Below are 23860 nucleotides of genomic sequence, written 5' to 3' on the forward strand. Positions count from 1 at the left end.
CTTGAGCAATAAGTTGATCTAGCTGGAGGTCTAGTTTAGGCAGTAAAGGTAAAGGAACCCTTCGTGGCTTCAGGCGAATGGGCGGAACCTTTGGGTCTATGGAGAAAGAGATAGGGTCCCCCTTATAAGTTCCCAAAGTGGGGCTGAATACTTCAGGAAACTCATGTACAAAATCTGGGGTATCAGAGGGGGACTGGACTAAACAGATGCCAGAGATCTCAATTCCTAAAGGGCCCATCCAGGTTAACCCAAGGAGGGAATGCCTAGCCCCATCCACAATTACCAAAGGTAGGGAACATTTAACAGATTTGAATTGTACAGGAATATCAACTTTACCCAATACAGGGATGACATGTCCCTGGAAATCCCTTATAATCAAAGCAGTTTGAGTTAACTTAGATTTACATACATTTGGCATATACATTTTGAATTTGTCCCAAGGCATAATAGAGTGCCTAGACCCGGTGTCCAGTTCTAAATCATAAGGCTTGTTATTTAAAAGTAGAGAAATAATGATTTTGGTGCCTTGCGTTGTATTTGCGCAATTTACGTAAGTTTGACAGTTACCTCTGTTGTAGTCGCGGTTAGCGGCTGAGTTGGTTTTCCGGGTAAAAGATCTTGGAGGCCGGTTTTCACGGGCTTGTGGAGCCTGGTAGGAGAAACGCTGTTGGCGAGGAGCGGAAAAGGTTTCTTCAGGCAGGGGAGCCCGGCAGGCCTCAGCAATGTGACCGCGCCGATTGCAGCGGCGACAGATGGCTTCCCGAAAAGGGCAGCGAAGTCGCGGATGATTTCCCCGGCAACCTGGGCATGGGGCTGGTGTGCGAGGGTATCTCGGTTGTCTTGAGGGGTCGCTCGGAAGCAGGAGGCATGAGTCGTCGGCGGCGGCTGGAGGGCTGAGGTCGTCGGCTGGATCAGCTGCGGAGGAGATTTTGGAGACGGTTTCTTTGTTGACGTGGCTTTGGAGGTCTTTGGCAGCCGCTTCGGCGACCTCGGCTGTCTGGGCGAGCTTGATGACGGTTTGCAATGTAGGTTCGTCCTCGGTGAGGAGTTTGCTGCGTACTGTGGCGTTTTTCATGCCGAATATGATTGCGTCTGTTAGTCGAGCTTCTGGGCTGTCAAAACGGCATTTTGACAGTACAGTTCGGAGTCTGGTGGCGAATTGGTTAATAGACTCAGCTTCGCGTTGGGCCATCCTGGAGAACTGATGGCGGTATACCACAGCCGGCTTCGTGGGTTTGAAGTGACCCGCAAGCTTGGATTGTAAGTCTGGCCACGGCACGTTCTTGGCAGGAAGCGGATCGGTGAGCGTTTGAACCAAATCGAAAATTTCGGGGCCGCAATAGTTAAGGAAGATGGCTTGCTTTCTGTCGTCTTCGGCGGTCCCCATACCGGCGGCTTCCAGGAAGATTTCGAAGCGGGTCATGTAGGCTTCCCAAGACGCCTTCTCGGGGTCGAAGTAGTCGGGTGCTCGGCCGATCTGCGAAGGATTCATCTTGCTTGTAGGTTCTCTCCGGTTCTCGTCGCCAGTGAAAAGTATTGAGACGCCAGACGAAGTGCTAAACAGTGGTTCCCTTTATTCAGCTCTTTCCGCAAGTGACAATCAGCTGGGAACTCACCAGCCGGCAATGAGAAACTCGGCTCTATTTATACTCTTAAGGCTCGCGCCAAAAGAGCTGTCCTGCGTCTGAGCCAATCAGACGCCTCCTAGCCTTTCCAATCTGCCTGGTAACAGCATTCACCTCAGGCAACTATTTACATGGCATATTAACATACTCAACAGTTAGTTCCTGCAACCGTTCTTCATATGTTTTAACCTCCAGTCCCCAAATCATCTTGGTCGTTGCTCTTCTCTGCATTCTTTCTAGAGTCTCGACATCTTTGTGGTAACCAAAACTGGACGCAATATTCTAAGTGTGGCTTAGAATATTGGAGAGTGGTATTAGTATTTCATTGGATCTTGATTGAATCACTCTGTTAATGTAATTTAGGATTGCATTGGCTTTTTTGACTGCCGCTGTACACTATTGGCTCATATTTAATTGGTTGTCCACTAAGACTCCAAACTCTTTCTCACAGTTACTACTTGTTCTGTTCTCTTTATAGCAGCCTCACTAATTACCACAGCCCCACCCAACCACAGGTGGCCTCATTTTCTTTGATAATAATCTCTCAGTTGTTGTTGCCTATGCATCGCTCTCCGCATGGGTGGCTGTATCATTAACTCTTGTTCCGAATCCAAGGAGGAGCTAGATAATTGATCTCCTTCTGAGCTGTCTGCCACACTCTCCTCCTCCTGGTCACTCATGTCTTCTTGGTCAGAGGAGCCTTCATCAGCAGATTCCACTGGGAGCAAAACAGGCCTGCGGCATGTGGATGTCTCCCCCACATCCACAGTCCTTGGGGCAGGAGCTGGGCCAGAGCTAACCACAACACCATGATTAATCCTGGTTTCACCCAATCTATATGTGTACTTTTGGGTTTTCTTACCTAAGTGTAAGATTTTACTTTTCTCTACATTAAATTTCATTCAGATGGATCTTGAGCCTATCATTTAGGGTGCTAGCTATTTCTGCTAGCTTAATATCATCCACAAATTTGGTAAGTTCCCCTTTTATTCCTTTATCTAAGTCATTTATGAAAATATTGAAGAGTACTGGGCCTAAGATAGAGCCCTGTACCGGTAGTACCCCACTGCTTACTTCCCTCCATGTAGCTGTAATACCGTTACGGACTATTCTTTGAGTGATTTGTCTGCTAGTTACCAGTCCACCTGATGCTGATGTTACCTAGCCCCCTTTTTTCCTAGCTTACCAAGATTGTCATCTACTTTGTTGAATGCCTTGTTGAATTCCAAGTATACTATGTCCATAGTATTTCACTGCTCCACTAATTTAGTTACCAGAATTGCTGGGAGTTTGGCAGCAAATAAATTTAAATTATGGGTGGTTACGCAGTCAGCTAGATGTTTAAACCAGATTTGACCTTTTGTCCAGCTATTAACCCCCATCCCAAGGATGTAGGGTAGGCAGATGTTGCTTAATAATATTTAATGATATTGTTGAAGGATGCAAGCTCTTCCTACTAAAACTGCATTTTGTAATCGACTGGTGGTGATTTTGTCAGTGCTAATGGTGTTCAAATGGTGTTCTAAATGCTTTGGAATTGCAACCAAGGTATCTATATTACTGCTGGTAGTATCTTTACTTTTTTCTGCCATAGGTATTCTACTTCTATTCTACTTCTATTTTGTGATTTTTCTCCATTCTTTCTCTTCTGCTTTCTCCAGATATTACAATATCCACTATTCAGACGTTTAATTTATATAATATCATTTCAGAGTCATAAATTTACTACTTGGGATATAAATTCCAGGAAATACCTGCATATTGAGACGTCCACGCTGAGCTCCTAAACCATGTCGCAGCATGGAAGAAGACAAGATCTGATCATCCTCAATTCGGTGAGATTCCATTCCAATGGGAGGACATTCTGAAAATCCAAAGACACGGGCAGGTCATACTTGCAGGCACTTTGACAAGCAGCTGCTGCATCGGTGGTCCAAAGAAACTGTCAAAGCAACACTTTTGAACAGTTATATGGTCAAGCAAAGACCTTCAGTACTCAAATCCACAGCTGCAATGATGCATCTCTTACTCCTATGTGCAGTTCTTATCTTACAATCAGAGTTTTTGCCTCCTCTTATACAAAACAGAATCAAGGTGAGGTTACTTTAAGTCTCTTTCTCCTACTTCCTTCTTTCCCAGAACTGAGATGCTCATTTCTTATTTATTTCCTCTCAGCGGTTCTTCTACCCACTCTTGCATTCCTTTGACAGTGTCATCTCCGCACTCCTTTACACTTACTTATTTTCTCTTCTGGAGTCCACACATTTTCATCGGTTTCCCATTTTTTCCCTCCTGTTTTTTTTGGCTTCCCTGCATGCAAGGAAGAGGCAAAGAAGTAGTTATTCAAGTAGGAAAGAAAGCAACCAAGCAGATAAAAGACAGTAATTGAGGATAAAAGAGGAACTGATGCATGAAGAGGAGGCACTGGATAGATAAATGTTAGAGGTCGCTTTCTCCAATCTTCTGAAGTCCATGATCCTAAATTCACTCACAGGGGCTGCTTGGAAGAGCCTAAGCACCAAATATTCTTCCTGAATATAACATATAACACCAAAGGAAATAATCTCTAAATTACAAGCTCAAGAAAATGCTTCTCTCTTCTTTCTGAAGCTTACCCACCTTTCTCCTTGCTTTTCTCCTCTGTCCACTGGCTCTCCTCTGTCTCACCCTCTTCTTCCTCCTTGCCTTTCTTAGGCTTCTCTGATCCGGAGCAAAGACAAAAAGCATTAATATCGGGCATTGAGATTCCCAAGAGTGCAGACTCAATCTCTCTCAAATTCTTGTTTGTTGGGGCAAATGAACAAATAAGAACGATAAGTGATGAGACTGTAAAGCAATCTGATGGAAATTCAAAGCCTACGTGGTGGTTTACAGTTGATGGAAAAGTGATGATCATGCAGCTACCTTCATAGAAGACATTATTGGGGCAGAGTGGCAGGAATGCCAGTGTTGACTCCCTTCCTTGCTTGAAATAGGATAGATTGGGAACTTAACTCTGCCACATCTTGGGGTCAACCAGTTCACCCAATTCACATTCCTTTCCAACAATGATCCCCTTCCTTCAGGCTCAGGCCAACCCAGTTTCCATGTCCTCACTTGGTTTGAGTTTCTCCTCATCTATCTTCATCTCACCTTCATCTGTTTCAGTGGGAAACTTTTTGGGCTCCTGGGGAGGCAGACCATAATCCACTACAGGGGAAAAGGAAATCAGAAATGCAGTTAAAGGAGCATTCAGGGTCTCCACAGTTTCACCATCCTTTCAAATTTCATGAAGTTGCCAAGTTTGAAGACCTCTGCCCTACAACACCATGGCCACTACAACTCTCAGTGAGAAACAGGGTGTTTGGCATTTCTAAGCAGACCATGATTGGGGCTCTTTTTCTGCTACCTACCTACCTATTTATTTATTTATTTATTTATTATATTTGTATGCCGCCCCTCTCCGCAGACTAGTCCCAAGATTAAGTGATATTAAGTGATTACAGTAGATTAAATTAAAAGCATGAAACATGTGACTGGCAGATGTAGTGGATTTTTCCAACATGATTCAAAGCTGTCTCCATACCTAGATGTTCTCCAGAAATATGGACTTTCCAGAACTCCTAGCCAACATAGTTACGAACTTTTGGAATGAGAAGTTTCAACATATTTGTACACTATTATTTTGGATAAGGCTGATTTAAAGATCATGGTGCAGCAATCACATCTGGACTTGGCCATTTCAGAAACTTATGTACATTGTTGTGTATTTCTGAGAAGGCAGAAAAAAAGTGGAGCAAATTGATATTCCACTATATAATCATTAATTTAACTTTTCTCAAATTCCTAAAATGTCCAGGCCTTTCTCACAGCTATCAGTTTATTTCGTGACTAAGCTAGCACAGCCCAGTATAAATAAAGAAATTTAAAACCTATAGTACTGTAGTCACTTGACTGGTCTTCAGAATGTGGAGGTGAAGAATATTGCCTTCTTCTAGCCCATGGTCCCAGCAAAATCAGTTACAGAGGGAATTTTTGCCAGCACGGAAAGAATTAACACAACATTCTCTCTTGCAATTGCTCAGCTGTTCCATATTAATAGTTTCATAATAAAGAAAAAAATTAGTATACATTAAAGAAAATTATTGGGCCCCTTTCCAACAGGAGGTTCAAGGATACCAAAATGGATGTGCATTTCTTGAAGACCAAGCTGACCCTTCAGATTTATCTCTTCTGACAAAGATCCACTATAAACTTGCGGAGTTGGAAGTCTACTGGTGTACATTAAACCAACATCATGACCCATTCCACCTTCCTAGCTGGAAGGGGGAAGTCAACTGAAGAACATCTCTGCATTGTTTCATCTATGCCATTCTTCCTCAGCCTGGTTCTTCCTGGAAGTGGCTCATGGGCAAGATAGCTGGTAATAAGAAACCCCACATAACAGTCAAGCACCAATAGGGTCCAAGCCATGTGCTTGCCTAAGAACTCCAGTGATTGCTCAGGAACAAACATTAGAGAAATTGCAAAAGAACCTATGTGAAGGAGACTCATCTTCAGAGAAAGAGATCAATCAGAAGAATAAGGATGATGATTCTTCTTTTATGACTCTTCCATAAAAAACATGAAATAGCACATACCATCTTCATAATCTGGCAGCTGTATCCCTCCATCATAGTGACTCTCGAAAGGACGAGTGGGAGGTTCCTCCACCTCTGCAAAACAAAAACAGTAGTTGAATTCCAAAAAGGCAATAACTCCTTGGCTAAAGGTCCTTTGGAAGAAGGCTGTCAACATCCAGCTTGAGTATTCCAATACAAGTCCAGGATCATATTCACTTATGAAAAAAACCTACTGGTTCATTGAATAATTAACATGATACTATTCACAATATTAAACAATGAATTTCCCAACCTAACCCCCAGGATCCCAAATAGAGTATGTAAACAAGTTCTCTTATTATGGGAACCACCCGCCTTTCTCTTCACACCTTGTTAAGATGTCCTTGAAAAGTTTCCACATTTTCACAAGCTTCTGTGGGATTGCAGGAGTTTCATTTCTCCAAATAATCAATTTATAATCAATATCTAAGTTTAAATGAAAGAGGCATGTAGCTGACAATGTTTGACTCTTGGCAAAGGCATTTCTAAGCAGTCCATGCTTGGGGCTCTTTTTCTGCTACCAATTGTCCCAAGATTAAGTGGTATTAAGTGATTAGATTAAATTAAAAGCATGAAATATGTGACCAGCAGACATAAAATTAGAGAATGAAAATTGAAATATCTTCTGCCTGTCTTGTAATTCATAGCAAGTGGGTGAAGATTCTCCCTTGCTCATTACATGAAGTTGATCGGGAAGAAATTACCCAGCAAACTGTGCAAGCCTGAGTGTGTGTATGCATACTCCTCTGATTTTGTGTTGACTCTTGGCAGCTGTGTAGACCAAGTCCCTGCAATTTTCTTTGCCATTGCTTCCTTCCTAGAGCTGAGAGAGAATGCCTGGCCCAAGGACCCCCAGGTACTAGAGCTTTTGGACTCCCAGTTTTCTAGCCTTAATCACTGCACGAATCTGGTTCTCTACTAATCAGAAGGTTGCATTATTTTTCTTTAAAAAATTGGTGGGCTCCGAAGGTCACCGTTTTCCATTTGCGTGTGAAACTAAACACCCAAGTGTTTTAAGCTTTATGACTTTCAATATGTACCTAGATTGGGAGGAAAAACTCTCCCAAAGGAAGTGGAAAGAAATAGGCTAAATATCACCCTAGAAGATTTCTGAACCTTGGCAACTTGGAGATGTATGAACTTCAATTCCCAGAACTGAATTGAATCCACACCTCTTAAACTTTTCCAGGTTGAAAAACATTGCTCTACAGCAGGGATCCTCAAACTTGGCAACTTTAAGATGTGTGGACCTTAACTTCCAGAATTCTCCAAACAGCTATGCTGGGGAATTCTGGGAGTTGAAGTCCACACGTCTTAAAGTTGCCAAGTTTGAAGACCTTTGCCCTACAGCAGCATGGTCACTACAATCCTCAGTGAGAAACAATAATAATAACAATAATATATTATAACATTTTGCCTTAGCCATCCACCAAAATGTGCAACTATTGTCGATGTTGTAAAAACAGTGGCTTTCCAAGGATTTAATAACCTTCCCCAGCATTATTTTAAAACCCCAAACCAATAAAATATATTTTTATTCCTTGAAACTCTGTGAAATGTTTCGTCACCATGGGGAGGAGAAACATTTCCTTGCCTGCCTCTGTCTCTCCACCTCCTTATATTTTCTAACCTTCTGGTAAAATGATAGGGAGCCCAAGCACTAGCAATAGTAATAGCACTTAGACTTACATACCGCTTCACAGTGCTTTACAGCCCTCTCTAAACAGTTTACAGAGTCAGCATATTGCCCCCAGTAATCCACCTCAGAAGGGTGGGAGGTTGAGTCAACTCTGAGCTTGGTGAGATCAGAACTTCCAAATTGCAGGCAACTGGCAGTCAGCAGAAGTAGCCTGCAGAACTACACTAGGCACTGCACCACCGAGACTACCTACTTGGTTTCTCTTCTGGTTCCAGCCTGGGTCTCTCAGGTTTCTTTTGTGATGGCTTTTTGGGTTTTTTCTCACGCCGGACATATTGATCTGTACAAAGAAAAAGGATTTCATCAGAATGAGACTGTGAGATTGCAAGGAAGGAGATTCCATCCATTCATTTCTCCTTACATTCTGTTTTGTTTGCTTAGAGCTATGGAAGCCACGGGTGTGTCTGCCCATGATTTTGCTACCTGCCCAGGCGCAGTAGCATAATTGTGCTGGACACTGCTAGCACTCAGAGCCACGAGGGCAAGCACACATCACTGTGATCTTTGTCAGCCTCAGGATATATCTGAAGTTGACAGTGATTTAGGAGTGCCTCAGGGAGCTAACGTTACAATGGAAAGTTGGTCCCTGTCAGATAGTGATCATGAGGTATTAGAAAATGAATGGTTAGATCCAAGATATAGAAGAAAAATAAGAAGAAGATAAAAGATTCAAGGTAAGAGATATTAATCCACATTTAGTAGCTCTGTGGTTCACAGATGTCTCTTCCAGGATTTACCCGGAAATGTAGGCATGGCCTGACAACTGCGCTGAAAGAGAATGGTGTAGATTTTAGTGCCATTCTTGAAAGAAATCAATAAAGATTTATGAGAGGCTTCTCAAAATGAATCCAAAGATGCTTTGCTGAACTGTCTGCTGTTGTCAGGTAAGTTTTTGCCTATCTCCAAGCTATTCAGAATGGAATGTTAACTATGCCAGAAGAGCCATTTGCTTCCCGCCAAGAGAGAATTCCCCAGCCGTGCTGTTTGCATTTTACCTGATTATATTTCCATGTATACAAACTTCTGTGAAGAACAATAAAAGAGATTGCTTCTTTGAACAGTGGATCTTTTGGAGAATTTGTGGAAAATGTAGCCATGCCTAGAACAAGGACTATGTCACTCATCTGGCTTTCATGGCTAAGGAAGGCAGGACTTGAACTCAGAGTCTCTTGCTTTCCAGCCTTGTGCCTTAAACACTAGATCAAACTGGCTCTCTCAGTTAGCAAGATGATACTGTTTGGATAAAACTAACCAACGGTCTATCAGATCTCTTGTCATAATTTTGTCCTCCAGATCAGAGATCTTAGTATCAAGAACCTTCCACAATGCTCTTGGAGGTGGAACTCAAGGAGCCAAAGCTCACCTGACTTGAGAGAATCTAGATTGGGGAAGAAAGTCACATCCAATAAGACAGACTTTTGATGGATAAATTGACCAGAGAGTTTTGAGGTCTTATTGCAACAGATTTAAGGCCAAATGTCATGCTCACAACATAAGTCAAGATCTGAACCAGACATTTTGGGCTGAGAACAATTGCAAATGCAGCTATCAAAGCATCAGAGAATCTGATTTTTCCAAATTCATCAACTACAAGAGTCTCCTGAATTATGAGATGGGCAGAAAATAAAATAAAGAAATTTATTGTGAATCCATTCTGGAGCCTAACACAACTCTAGCAAAATCCTACTTGCAACTGCATCTCTTTTTGATAGCAGCGCTGGGTATACAGTAGCCCTCTTTTGTCCACTCAGTCCTGGAGGGGCAGGAAAATATGTAAAAGGGGGGGGAGGCAAAACTACAGGACGTGCCAATGAGAATTGAGCATATATAAAGTCACAATTGTCTAACTGTGTAGGACATACATAGATGGACACATGCAAGTCCTGGGGCTTCCTAATTCAGGGACCAGCATAAAATAGGGAAATAAGAAAATGCTTTTCCAGCCAAGCCTGATGCCGGGTAGCTCTGCATTTGTTTTGGCAAAATCTCTCTCTTCTGTCAAGCATTATTCAGAAAATGCTGGGCCTTTTCCACTCATGTAGGCCAAAATAAAGCCAAAGCACATGCGGAGGAAATGAAGGGCAAGTCTGAAGGATGAGGGGGAGGGAAGATTTCTGTGGTGCTGAACTGCTTCCTTCTATGAATGTTGGCACAAATCTCAGTCAGATTCAAGGCACTGCAGCATTGTAAGCATGATTATTATTATTATTATTGCTATTCATCCATCATTTTTGCCATCTTGTGCAAAATGGACAGACTGTTTCAAGCCAGGAAGCACCTTCATTTCCAACTCATAGCATAGAGCTAACATTCTTCTGCAGCTCTGAAATCTTCTCTTTTTCTCAAATGCCCAGATGTGAGAAACAGTTTTCTGATGAAATGTGGCTTGAGGAGGTTCTGCCACACATGTCTGCAGGGCACTGAAACAGGCAACATAGTGCTCCCTTTATCCTTTCAAAAATTCAGCACAAACGGACCATAAGCCACTCTTGATAGAAGAGGCTCATAAAGGACCGTTTAGATTCTCACTGGGGTGGACATAAAGAGCAAGAAAGAAGAGGCCTCCTTGGTACAATGAGGTGAGGCATAGACAGCAAGCAATAGCACTTAGACTTATATACCGCTTCACAGCGCTTTTACAGCCCTAAATGGTTTTACATCATCCAAATTCAGGTGCTTGGAACCAGCAAGTATTTATGACTTTGCAGCATCCCAGAAAAATGTGATGGCTGTTTGTGATATTTCAGGCAGCTTAAAATCAATGGGAGAAATTGGATTCACTTAAGGATTATGTGATTCTTTTAAGAACTGCATTGATTCGCTTAACTGTGACAAAAATGGCCATAAAATTGGGTGTGACAGTGACTCGTGTAAGAACTGTCTTGCTTAACAATGGAAATTAGGGTCCTAATTGCCACCATAAATTGAGGACTACCTGAAGATAGTTTATAGCAGTGTTTCCCAACCTTGGCAACTTGAAGATATTTGGACTTCAACTCCCAGAATTCCCCAGCCAGCAAATGCTGGCTGGGGAATTCTGGGAGTTGAAGTCCAAATATCTTCAAGTTGCCAAGGTTGGGAAACACTGGTTTATAGAACAATGTTTCTTAATCTTGCCAACTTGAAGACGAGTGGGGCTGTCTAGGGAATTCTGGAGTTGAACGCCACATGTCTTAAAGTTGCTAAGGTTGATAAATATTGATGTAGAGCAAAGTTCAATTTATATGAAACACAGGTATGCGACCTGCAAAAACAATCAGAGTTGGGGCCTCTTTCATTGGGGGGGGGGGGGAGAGATTAGATCACCCAAAGATTGTCCTATAGTAAAAACCATTGATGGGACTGAGCATTGCAAACCCAGTTGGCCATGCCAACCCAAAAAGTCAACTTCTGATGAATCCATCAGAAGGTCACTTCCTAACCTTAACTCAATAAGATTCCAAAATCCCACTTAATCAAGCAATAAAATACTAGCCAGCATCTCTAGAAGTAGGGAGATGTCTATAGAGATTCTCAGTCACCCATGGTTTTATTATTTATTTATTTATTATTTAGATTTGTATGCCGCCCCTCTCCGCAGACTCGGTTCTCCCAAAAGTGTTTTTTCAAGAGGCAACTGACTGAACTGAACTGAAGAAGCTTCTTGGATGAGAAGCAAAACATCTTCTAAGAAAAGCAAGGAATGTCCAGTTGCTGCTTGGAAAAAAAAACACCTTTGGGATAGAAACAGGGAGGATTTCTGGAACAGCAAGTCCCTGTAGAACCTTCAGTACTAATTCAACATAGCCTCCACCAGTATCAACCCCTGCTTAGCTCCTAACCACCATAGCTAATATAGTTAGGATTCTGCAAGCTGGAAATCCCCACATCTGGAAAGCACTAGATAGGGGAAGGATATGATGAATCTTTTCCATTCATGGAGATGCTGGAAATTAAACCCAAGATCAGTTGCATAAACATATAAGTTTTATCACTCGGCCAAAAGGTTAAACTCTAAGTAGAGACTCTCCATAAATACAGTCCATATCAAAGCCAAGCACGGATTCTGTAAACTTGAATTAATTTTGCTGGTCACAGGGCATCAAAAAAGATATCAAGGATCCTCTGACCATGTGAATATCATTAGTCTTTCACACTGCCTTTTTTTGTCACAAAAAAGATCATCAGATGTTTCTACACAACCCAAGAAGCTTTGTGGCTAGGAAATGTAGGAAATGTTTGGCCATAGAAAATAATTAAAGAGTATGGGAACATCTGTTCACAGATCCTGAATTGCATATAACATCAGATCATGCTTGAATTAAAGAAACACAAAGAATCTGCTATCCTGAAGCCATGAACCCTTGCTACTCCTCCACCCACAACAGATGATGGCTACTCCCCAAGAAAGAGTATGATCCTTTGACAGGGTAAGTGAACAAAATGGCACCGTACAATCATCGTAGTCCTCACGCTCAATCTGTTCATTGTAGTCCAGTGTTGGCGGCTCTTGTTCTACAGGAAATTCTAGAGAACAAACAAGAAGCACAGACATTTCCTGAGTTTGGGGGTTGTATCCAAGACTTTTGAAGGCTATGGTCAGCTAAAAAGAGAATAGGTTTGATTCACTTCAACCATTCTTTTCCCAAACCAGCACTCTCCTTCCGGAATGGATTTTAATTTCCTCCATTCTCTGCACAGAAGGACAAAATATGTAAGACATAGATATATTCAGTTGTCTTCCATGCAGTAATACATCAGAGGTCTTATATTTTAGCTCTTTCAAAAACACTGCAAAAATGTTTTGACTACAACTTGTCAAGACACTTCAACAGCAAGCTGAATATAGAATGCATAACTTCTTCCAAAGTGATAGAGTACAAAAACGCAGGAAAGGAAGACACAAATCACAATTTGTCTCTCACACCAGCCCTGCTTCAGTAAAATAACAGTCATTTCTATTCCATGCATCACATTAACTATAGCAGATAGTTCTGGCTGGCTCTCAAATTCTTTTGAAATCCTGTCTTCAGCATGCTAGCTTTGTGCATAGATGACAGCAGTTGCATTCCACTCTGTCAGAAAATTTATAGTGAAGGTCTGGCAGACATAGAACCAGGAATGCATCTATGCAGAATTTTCTATGATAGCTAAGAAAAACTGATCTAATCTGGATGGCTTTAGAAGATAACTAAGAAGTTGTTTGCAAGAGGCATGAAGAAATATCTTCTTTAATCCACTTTGTGGGCTTGAAAAGATGATTTAAAAATAGCAAGAGGTCTGAGAAACAGCCAACTTTGGGAATTAGTGTCTATTTACCTGGCTGACCCTCCTGATCTTTGTCATCTGTGGCGGTCTCCTGTGGCTCCGTTGGAGATTCATAGACATCAGCTGAACAAAACGTACAATCAAATTAGTAGGGATTTAAACACATGCATATCTCCATAAAGGATTCATTGGGTTCTTGCTCTGTATATACAACTTTCTGATGTATCATTGTTGTATTGTTTTAGGGATAACTTGCAATCTGCATGCTGTAGATCTACCCAAAGCTTCTTGCATGCCACTGAATTCAGCCGGGGCAATTTGTTGTTAAATCCATTGCTTTGATTTTAAGGCATTTTAATGCTTGAAAACCCATTAAAATGGAAACATCACCTTCTGGATTAAATTTCATCCTTTTCTAGCATGGTCTTATCTACTGTAATCCTTCAGCACATCTGTCAGTTCCCAATGTTGTTGTTATCTTGAATTTAATCATTCTTTCTCTGTTCAAATGAAATCTCTTTGGCTTCTTTCTACCAGGATATTATGCAACTTCCTAAATATAGTACTGTATTCTATCGCAATCAATTGCATTCATGCCTTTTCCCTTTTTCTAATATGTAAACTCCTTTCCCATATAGCTTTAGAAGCAGCTCTTAAACACCTGTTGAGATGTTATTACTATACCCCATAATCTGATTATACTTACTGTGAAACCTGGATGGATCTTGTTTCTCAATTATCTTCTCAGGATAGAGAGCTGTAGGATAAAAACAGATGGAGTCAAAGATCAACACTCATGTTTCACATAACACTAAGCCTTGATTGTTTATGCTTTTTTTTTAATGTGACCAACTAACCCAGAAGAAAATACAGTATATTGCTTTAAGGTTAATGTGATGTGTGATATAATGAGTGTTTGCACAAAACACTAAACCCTGATTTTAAAAAAAACCTATGGCCCCCTGAACAAGCTAGGAACCATTCAGGGTCAATCTTGCAGATCTACAAAATAATTATGGTTGTTTGTCCAGTTTGTGTCTGAGGATGACACTTTTGCAGTGCAACCTTCAGTTGCATAAAATCAGTTTGGAGGTAGAAGAGTGAAGACAGAGAATTGCTAGGAGGGGACAGTTAACTGACTAAACAGTATAGAGAATTTAAAAAGGAAATTAAGAAGCAAAAGAGAATACTGAGTAGATCTTATGTATGTGACTGGTAACATTTCTGAAAAAAGAATAACAGAGCTGGAAGTCTTCTAGTTCAGCTCTCTGTTCAAGCAGGAGATTCTATACCAGTGATGGCGAACCTATGCCAAGGGTGCCACTGGTGGCATGCAGAGCCATATCTGCTGGCGCATGAGCCGTTGCCCTAGCTCAGCTCCAACATGCATGTGTGTGCTTGCCAACTGATTTTTGGCTCGCACAGAGGCTCTGGGAGGCCCTTTTTGGCTTCCAGAGAGCCTCCGGGGGGGATGGGAGAGGGCATTTTTACCCTTCCCCAGCTCCAGGGAAGCCTTTGGAGACTTGGGAGGGCAAAGCAGGAGCCTATCGGGCCCACCAGAAGTTGGGAAACAGGCCATTTCCAGCCTCCAGAGGGCCTTCAGGGGGATAGGGGAAGTGATTTTTGCCAGGCATTGAATTATGGGTGTGGGCACTCGTGCATGTGCAATAATGCGCGCACATGCTCTTTCGGCACCCGAGGGAAAAAAGGTTTGCCATCACTGTTCTATACCATTCCAGGCAAGTGGCTATCCAGTCTCCTCTTAAAAGCCTCCAGTGATGGAGCACCCATATTTCTGAAGGGCAAGCTCTTCCTCTGGTTAATTGTTCTCACTGTTAGGAAATTTCTTCTTAGTTCTAGCCTGCTTGTCTTTGGGATTTAAACAACTTAGAGGGGAAAAACCAGGAGTGCAAAGCTCCAAGTGAGGCTTCTTGGCTATGTGTGAGAGAACGTTTCTGCCTGGGCCTTTGCTTCCAAAATGCCTAGTCGTTACTTCCAACTAATGCCCTTCTCTAGGGATTCCCAATAAGCATTTTTGCCCCAGGGCGCTTTCTCGGATGAGAAAGTAGGAAACCCAGTAAGTCTGGGTTCACATATCAAGTCTTGACATTATGTGCAAGATAAGTCACTGTGGATGAAGACAAGAGGCTGTAGGATAGAGGAGAAATTCCCTGAACTTACATTCACCCCCTTCTTCATTGACTCGGGAGAGATCATCTTCTCGTCCATAGGGATAATGGGGTGAATCTGGCAATCCATAGCCATCTTCAACTCCTGTTGTGGGTGGGATGAGTGGTGTTTCTGGAAAGTGATACCTCTCTTCTTCTGGTGGAACTGGAGGAGAAGGTCTTTCCACCTTCTTTCCTGCTGCTGGTTTCTTGGTGGCCTTGGGACGTTTCTCCTTAGGTTTCTTGGTGGCTTTGGGACGCTTTTCCTTTGGCTTTTTGGTGGGTTTGGGAGGTTTCTCCTTTTTGGGAGGCTTCGGCTTTGGGGAGCTCCTGGGTGGTTTTTCCCTCGGCTTTTTTGTGGGCTTAGGTGGCTTCTCCTTCTTCCCTTTCTTGGGCTTCTCTGTCACTCTCTCCTGTGTTACTTTGGGAGAGAGAAGATTGTTAGTTCTCTACATTTCTAAATAAAATCCAAGAGTTGGAGAATTATTACACTGGACACATCCTAACTCTTCTTATTCAACCAAATTCTCCCTTATAGACCATGGGCTTACTTGCAAGCCACCCCAAATTTTTACCCAAACATCCCACAAAGAACTAGAATTACCATCAAGATAAAGATATGGTTACTGCCATTGGTCCTTTCTTTCTCATTCAGTAACAAATGGGTAACGCCATACTCTTGACACAAAACTAGATTTCATTCAGTATTTCATCATCATCATCATCATCATCATCATTTATTAGACTTTTATGCCGCCCCTCTCCGGGGACCCGGGGCGGCTCACAAAATACAATGCAAAAACAATACGTATACAAATCTAATAGTTAAAAACTATAAGCTAATTTCCCATTAACTTTAAAAACAGTCAATTTACTCAATCACATCCACACATAACATTTAATGGTCAGAAAGGGGGGGCATATACTAGTTGCCCCATACCTGGCAACATAGATGGATCTTAAGGCTCTTGCAAAAGGCAAGGAGGGTGGGGGCAGTACGAATCTCTGGAGGGAGCTGATGCCAGAGGGCCGGGGCCAACACAGAGAAGGCTCTTCCCCTAGGGCCCATCTGTCAACATTGTCTGGTTGATGGGACCTGGATAAGGCCAACTCTGTGGGACCTGATCGGCCACTGGGATTTGTGCGGCAGAAGGTGGTCCCATATGGAATTTGTCCAAAACCTTTCTTTCTGAAAAATACTGAAGATGAAGGCCTGAACTAGATCTGGGCAAAGGGACTGTCTCTATGAATCAGAGGATCTCCCTGGACAGACTGCTAGTGATTAATATCAACTCATAACCCCAAGAGAGCAACAGCCTTGTTCCTAAATTCTGAACAGCAGCATTTTCTACACCCCAGGCCAGTTTGGGCAACCTGCTATAAAACAACTTGGTATTTATGGTATACGAAGAGCAGAAGTCTTCCCCTGACATCTCTCTCTCCTTCTGCAGGGAGGTATCAAGTCCATGACTAAAGCAAGGTCAGGAAATTGCAGAAGATAAGTACAAGATCTAGCTGTCCAAACTCTTCCTGCTCTATCCAAGCCAAAAAAGAAATCATGGTTGGAATATCTACTGCAGTGTTTTTCAACCAGTGTGTCGTGGCACACTAGTGTGCCACGAGACATGGTCAGGTGTGCCGCGAAGCTCAGCAAGAGAGAGAAAGAGAGAGAAAAAGAAAGCAAGAGAGAGAGAAAGAGAGAGAGTGAGAAAGAGAGATAGAGAGAGAAAGCAAGAGAGAAAGAGAGAGAAAGAAAGAGAAAGAGAGGCAGAGAAGGAGGGAGAGATAGAAAGAGAGCAAAAAAGAGAGGAAGGAAGGAAGGAAGGAAGAGGGATGGACAGAGAGGGGAAGGAAGGAAGAGAGAGAAAGAGGGAGAGAAATAGAGCGAAAGGGAGGAAGAGAGATATATAATTTTTTCATCCAAACTTTTTTTAGACCCCCCCACCCCCACCCCCCGCTCAATGTGCCCCATAATTTTGTATATGTAAAAAATGTGCCGCAGCTCAAAAAAGGTTGAAAATCACTGATCTACTGTATCCAGCCCCAAACCAGGATGGAGAATGGCAAAGAAGAGCAAAGAGCTCTCTGGGGCCATTGTGCCTAAGAAAAGCTCTGCTTCCAGTTCCAATTGAATCATGTGATATCCTTCCACCCAGATCTTGACTGCATGGGCAAGTCCTACATGCCAAGGTAAGCAACTGCAGTTGAGATTCATCAGCAATAATCACATGGAACTGTCTAGCCAATTCATGGCTCCTGCAGGGCAGAAGACAATAATGTTCAGAAAGGCAAGCAAAACTATCAGCTAAGAAGGATTAAACGGATGGGAAAAAATTAGGAATGCAGTAAAATCACTTGAATGCATCATCAGAAAGATGTTTCCAAGAACCGACTGGGCTTTCTTCACCGATTAGAGCTCAGCTCTGCACACATTCCCCAATAAGATAATTTCTGTGTAATGAGGAAAAAACTGTGTAGACGGCCATATCAGCAACATAGCACAAGCTCCCCTTGTGTTGCCAGCACATACTCGGCAGCCAAAGCACATGGCTCCCACAAAATTATCCCCATTAGCAGAAAGCAAGTCAGTGCTCCTACCAAAGACTCTGCCCCCTTGTTTGGAGGGCAAACTTTGACACCCCCTGAAAAACAACAGAGCGCTTTCCTGACACTTGAAGAAAGTACAAAGCAACCAGTTTAAACCTTCAAACAGATGAAATGTATTTTTAAAGGAAGACGGCTTTTCAAGCTCTTGTCTTGCCTTCATTGAAAACAGGGGGAAAAGATTTCATCCTGAATTAGGTTTAGGTAGTTCTCAGCTTATGACTACAATTGAACCCAAAATTTGATGATGATTCAGTGAGTCTCACCCCATTTTGTTATCTTTTTTATCACAATTGTTAAGTGACTTGTGCAGTTGTTAAGTTAGGAACATGGTTGTTAAGTGAATCTGGCTTCTCTATTGACTTTGTTGGTTAAGAAGGTTGTAAGAGGGGAATCACATGATCCTGGGACATAGCAACCGTCATAAATAGGAACCAGTTTCTAAGCATCTGAATTTTGATCTTCAACAGTCGTACTTATGAAAACTGGTCATCACTTTTTCCAGTGACATTGTAACTTTGAACAGTCAATACATGAATGGCTGTAAGTCAAGGACTACCTGCATATGATACAACTCATTGTAATTTCGGTTCCTCCTAACTAGTGTTGGGTGAACCGAACTTGCAAAGTTCAAGTTCGTGCCAAACTTTGCAGTGTTCGACATGCTGAACCCGAACCTGAACTTTTTTAAATGTTCGGGTAAAGTTTGGGTTCGGTGTTCGCTTCAACACTGTGAAACATCGCCGCCTGGGAGGAGAGTGGGGAATCCCATCGTGGGATTTCCCATCTCCTTTTGCTTGCGGCACTGCAATCAAAAGTAGGTGGGGAATCCCACGATGGGATTCCGGGGGCGGGGCTTTGACATCACAGAGACTCCTTCCTCCCCGTTTCAGCTGGCCAGGAAGTAGTCTCCATGATGTCAAAGCCCCGCCCCCAGAATCCCATCGTGGGATTCCCCACCTACTTTTGTTTGCAGCACCGCTGCGGCATCCTTTTCTGTAAAAATAAAAGGAAGCAAAAGGAGGTGGGGAATTCCCCACCTCCTTGTTTATTTTTACAGAAAAGGACAGCGCAGCGGCTTGCTGCTGTTCGTGTTCGGGGAACTCACCCGAACTTCACGGCAAAGTTCGGGTGAGTTCACCGAACCCGAACTTCGTTGGGTTCGCCCAACACTACTCCTAACTTATGATGTCTGATCTCAGCCCTCCAGAGCCTAAAGTGAAACCAAAGATCTCCTGTTAAGAAACTGTCTCCCTTTCTGACCTTCAATTAATCATTTCTATTCAACATCCTGCCACATGGGGTTGTCATACAGATAACATGTGTTCTCCAGTCAGAAAGACCGGGTAGAAACTATATCATTTTTTTAAAGCAGGAGGAAAAATTGTATACAGGTAGTCCTCAACCTAGAACCACAATTGAGCCCAAAATTTATGTTGTTAAGTGAGAAATTTGTCAAGTGAGTTTTGCCCTATTTTACAACTTTTCTCACCACATTTTTAAGTGAATCACTGCAATTATTGAAATGAGTAACTTGGCTGTTAAGTGAATTTAGCTTCCCCATTGACTTTGCTTATCATAAGATTGCAAAAGGGGATCACTTGACCTTGGGATACAGCAATAGTCATAAATGTGGGTCAGTTGCCAACCATCTGAATGTAAATTACGTGACCATGGGGATGCTGCAATGGTCATAAGTGTGAAAAATGATGATCAGTCACTTTTTTCAGTGCCATTGTAACTTTGAACCATCACTAAATAAACTGTTGTAAGCCGAGGACTGCCTGTACACTGTCCTGTGCTTCTTTGAAGAATGGAAGGTGAAATGGGTAATAAATGAATATAATGTACTACTTACATTTTATAATAACACAATAAAGCACATTTTTGGAGAAGCACAATAACATCTACTTTTATCTATCATTCTGGCAGGATAGCTCCCATTGTAGAAGAAATGGAGCTGTGAGCCAGATTGCACAAAGCAAATTTAACTAGCTGAAATCCATTCATCAATCTTCCTTGTCAAGGGCTTCTGCAGGCAGAACTTGCAACAACTTGCATCCAAGAAAACAATCAGCCAGTTTAATGAGGATCAGATAAATAGTGCAGAGGTTTCTTGCAGATACAGATGCAAGAATTAAAACTATAACTCTACACAACTACAGATAGGGAGGTACCTTGGGATAGAGACTACCCCAAACATTTCCTCCCACAAAGTTGCAGGTGCACTATATAGTAACACTGTTGGAAAAGAAGCTGATCTAAGTTCAGTCAATGTCTATATGGAAGCTTCCTGATGCTAACCAATCTCACTAAATCGTGGTTTTACCAAGTTTATAACAGGACACACACAATTCTACTCTATAAAAAACTTTTTACAAAGCATATTAGCTAGGTTCCTAATCAATGGGAATCCAAAGCTAAACAAGGACAAATCTGCTGAATTCATACATTGCATTCAGCTAATAGTTACTGCTTATATTATATATAATATAGATTCAGGACACAAATACATCCATCTGTATCCTTCAATGCAGCTACAATTCTTCACCTTTCTTTAAAAACAAACAAGAGATCTGTGGCAGAAATGAAGCTTTTTCTGTCCTGAATTGTGAATGGCATGTCATGTGGTGAAAAATTAATAAATGCCAATATACTTAGTCATAAAAAATGATATGAGTAGTAGGCAATAACTATAAAAGGAGCGGCAGCTGTTCCATAAATATATGCTTTGAAAAGAAAGGAAAAAATCCCATATTGGTATGAACCACTTCCCTCCTGGGACATTTCTTGCTGGTTTCTGGGCTTTTTAGGGAAGGTTGAAAAAGAAATTGAACAGCAGCAGCTCTCTTGCGTAGGCATGATAGGACAGTTAACTGCATAGTTTGCTGATTTCTCAGCCCAAGTGCATGAACTGGAAAGGAAAAAATGCATTCACAATCCTTTTGTGCACAATTCTTGCCTTTTTTCCTAACAGTAACAATTTTATAACAGCCTCAGTTTTCATGATCTTCCTTAGATGGGTTGCTAAGTCTAATTGGTAACTAAAGACAGCAAATGAACCCCAACAGGAAGAATGGACAATGACTTCACTCCTAAAATTAGGAGTATGCTTTTTGCTTTTCAACAACTCAAATTTCTCTCCATAGGTAGATCAGCCAATGGAGGACAATGGGCTCTTGTTCATGAGAATATCTACCACAATAAATCTTTAGGATGCAAAGAAGCTATTCTGCTCTGTTCACAGATGTTACAAAAGCTGGTGTTCCTTGAGGGACCAACTTCTCCAACAAAATGTTGGGTCAAAAGATCCTGCACCTTGAACTATCTAGAAACCATGAAGGGCAACTAGATTGATTTATTTGCATTTATTTATTTGGGGTCCTCTTCTCCTGTCAACAGGGCACCTAAGAGGGTCTGTCTCATTGTGGGAAATAGGTTGGATTAAAATATGGTAGTCAGTTCAGTGTTAACTAGACTCAAGGGTTTCACAGATTGTAATCTAGCATCTTCAACATTAGACATATAAGCTTCCAGAAGCCCCAAATTCCTAGATAACAGTAACGTGTAGCATGTGTCACTCCTGGACCGAGATGGAGAAGAAATGAAAGACAAAAATTTCCTAATAAAATATTAGTACATCCAACTTTCAGCATCTTCCAGACTTAGTAAGAGAGCTTTGATTATCATAATTTGCTGTCACTGTATTTAGGGCAAGAGACGGCTGTGACACAAAACTTTTTTTACTTTTACCAATAGATACCGTTGTCTTCATGCATCTTGCTACATCATCTAAATGTGGTTTGCTGACTACGAGAGAATTGGCTGCGTTCACATATCATGCAAAACACAGGAAATGAGGATACTTTGGCTCTCCAGATGTTGTTGGATTACAACTCCAACTATCCCAGCCAGCAAAAAGAGATGCTGTGTGTTGCATTTCATAGCCTCAAGAAGGCCACAAGTTTTCCATGCCTCGATTAAAATGACAACATTGAGCTCAGAAGCTGCAGTGGCTGGATTCCCACAACAGATCAAGATAATCAAAATAGATTGTGGCTTAATAAAGGAAACTGTCAACAAGTCAAGCCACTGATCAACTGCATCTAATCAAAAGTTGCCATGTCCAGGGGGCAAAAATTGGATAATAATCTAAATCTAAAGATTTTTTGCAGCCCGAATATATGGGAAACCTAATCTAATCCACAGCATTCCGAATAGCAGTTATCTCCCAGCTGCAAGTTTTTCCTATTATTTCTCCACCCAAACAAAAGCTTAGGATTTACTTCAGGTAGAACAAGGAACATTTATCAAGCTTGTTTAAGTTTAAGATCAGAATTCCAGCTGGAGAATTCTGAGAGTTGAAGTCCACCCATCTTAAATTTGCCAAGGTTAAGAAATACTGATTGTAGAGGAGATCTTTGACCAATGAGATAGGATGACATATCGGGTCTCACCTTCTTCGACCTCCAATGGAACTTTCTCTCTTTCTGCAGGATTCAGGTTTCCTTGATTTTCAGGAAGTTCCTCAGCAACAGCCACCTTTCCTGTCTCTGGCCCTTCTAAGTCCTCGTCCACCTCTCCCAGGAAGCCTTTCAAGAACTCCTCGATTTCATGGTCGGTCAACACCGACTGGGTTTCCACGGGACTGGGGTTCCAGAGACACAAGATTCCCACCAGCAGAGAAAGAAGCAAGGGGACCCCTCGATGACCTTTCATCATGCAGATGCAGATAGATTGCAATGGAGGCAGAAGAAGCAAAGACAGATACCCAGCTGCTGTGGCCCAGAGGTGGAACTCTTGCCTCGCAATCAGGAGGTTGTGAGCTCTATCCTAAGTAGAGGCAGTTGTAGGGTCTCCTATTTGGGCAGGGGGTTGGACTAGATGACCTGTCAGGTCCCTTCGGACTCTGTTAATACGTTAACTTCCAGGGGATGCCTGGCCCCAGCTGAGTGGGGAAGAGGAGGCAAGAGGCAGCCTGGACGAGAGGGAAGGAGAGAAGCACCGGCCCCCCAAAAATGGGGCCCAGGAACTGACTTGCAGAAGGGAACGGCGGACGAGGAGGCTGAGTCGACTAGAAGCTCGTCGGAAGAACGGGGAAAGTCGGGGTAGTAGAAGAAACGCAGGCTCTCCTCCTCCTCCTCCTCCCAGCTCCCCTTTGAGCTCCAACCAAGCAGCTTCGAGGTTTCCGAGCTCCGCGGGCGACGGGCAGGACTCGCCAGCGGTGCGCGCCGTCCAATCTGGTGCCAAGCGGGCGAGGGCAAGCCGGAGCGCCGCTTCCTTCCTTCTTCGCCCGTCCCTTCGAGGGTCCCGCTTCCTCGCAGCCTCCGGCCAGTCCTTTGGCCCCGGGGCGCCTGCAGTCCTGCAGCGGGCAGGTCGGAAGGACGCCGATGCTCTCGCCCCGAGCTCGCTCCCTCGGCTCTTGGCCACCGAATGCGGGGAGGGGACCACGGGGCTGGGAGGGCAGGAGGGAGTTGCTGGCAGCCGCGGGGAACCTCCAGATCCAGTTCGGTCTCCTCCCCTAGCTGCGGTCGGTCCCCCTCCCCGAGACGATCCGAGCGAAGGGTGGGTCTGGGGCTGCTTCGCCACGTGTAGCCAGCACACTTCCAACTCCGCTCCTCCGTTGCTTTGCTGGGGCTGCGCGGTGGGTTTCCTCCTCTACCCCCCCCCGAAAGGGAGGGAGGGAGGGGTCGCTTAATTCGCGGTGGGGGGGAGAGGAAGAGGATCCGCCCCAGGCCTGGCATGTCTGGAGGGAGCGGTGGTTTTTTTGGAGGGGGGGCGATTATGTGATCGGGAGGGCCACATACATGAAGAATGAAGGAAGGTAGAGACGAGCAAGAGTTTTAGCCTTTGTTTGTTTGTTTGTTTGTTTGTTTG

The 23860-nt window shown here is 42.9% G+C and overlaps 1 protein-coding gene across 1 annotated transcript in view; it reads right to left on the reverse strand.

The window, feature by feature from the left end:
- The window catches only part of AEBP1 (AE binding protein 1), a 42951-nt gene extending 19360 nt beyond the window's left edge, over positions 1-23591 (reverse strand). The window contains exons 1-11 of the mRNA XM_070765508.1: positions 22441-23591; positions 15393-15800; positions 13918-13968; positions 13263-13334; positions 12399-12470; positions 8158-8244; positions 6245-6319; positions 4758-4814; positions 4245-4325; positions 3864-3935; positions 3380-3489 (exon numbers count right to left, since the gene is read on the reverse strand). Coding sequence (XP_070621609.1) covers positions 3380-3489; positions 3864-3935; positions 4245-4325; positions 4758-4814; positions 6245-6319; positions 8158-8244; positions 12399-12470; positions 13263-13334; positions 13918-13968; positions 15393-15800; positions 22441-22705 — 1350 coding nt within the window. The 5' untranslated portion in view covers positions 22706-23591. The remainder of the gene's footprint in view (positions 1-3379; positions 3490-3863; positions 3936-4244; positions 4326-4757; positions 4815-6244; positions 6320-8157; positions 8245-12398; positions 12471-13262; positions 13335-13917; positions 13969-15392; positions 15801-22440) is intronic.
- Between the last annotated feature and the right edge of the window lie 269 nt (positions 23592-23860).

Source organism: Erythrolamprus reginae, chromosome 12, assembly GCF_031021105.1.
Source record: "Erythrolamprus reginae isolate rEryReg1 chromosome 12, rEryReg1.hap1, whole genome shotgun sequence".
NCBI classification, from domain to species: Eukaryota; Metazoa; Chordata; class Lepidosauria; order Squamata; family Dipsadidae; genus Erythrolamprus; species Erythrolamprus reginae.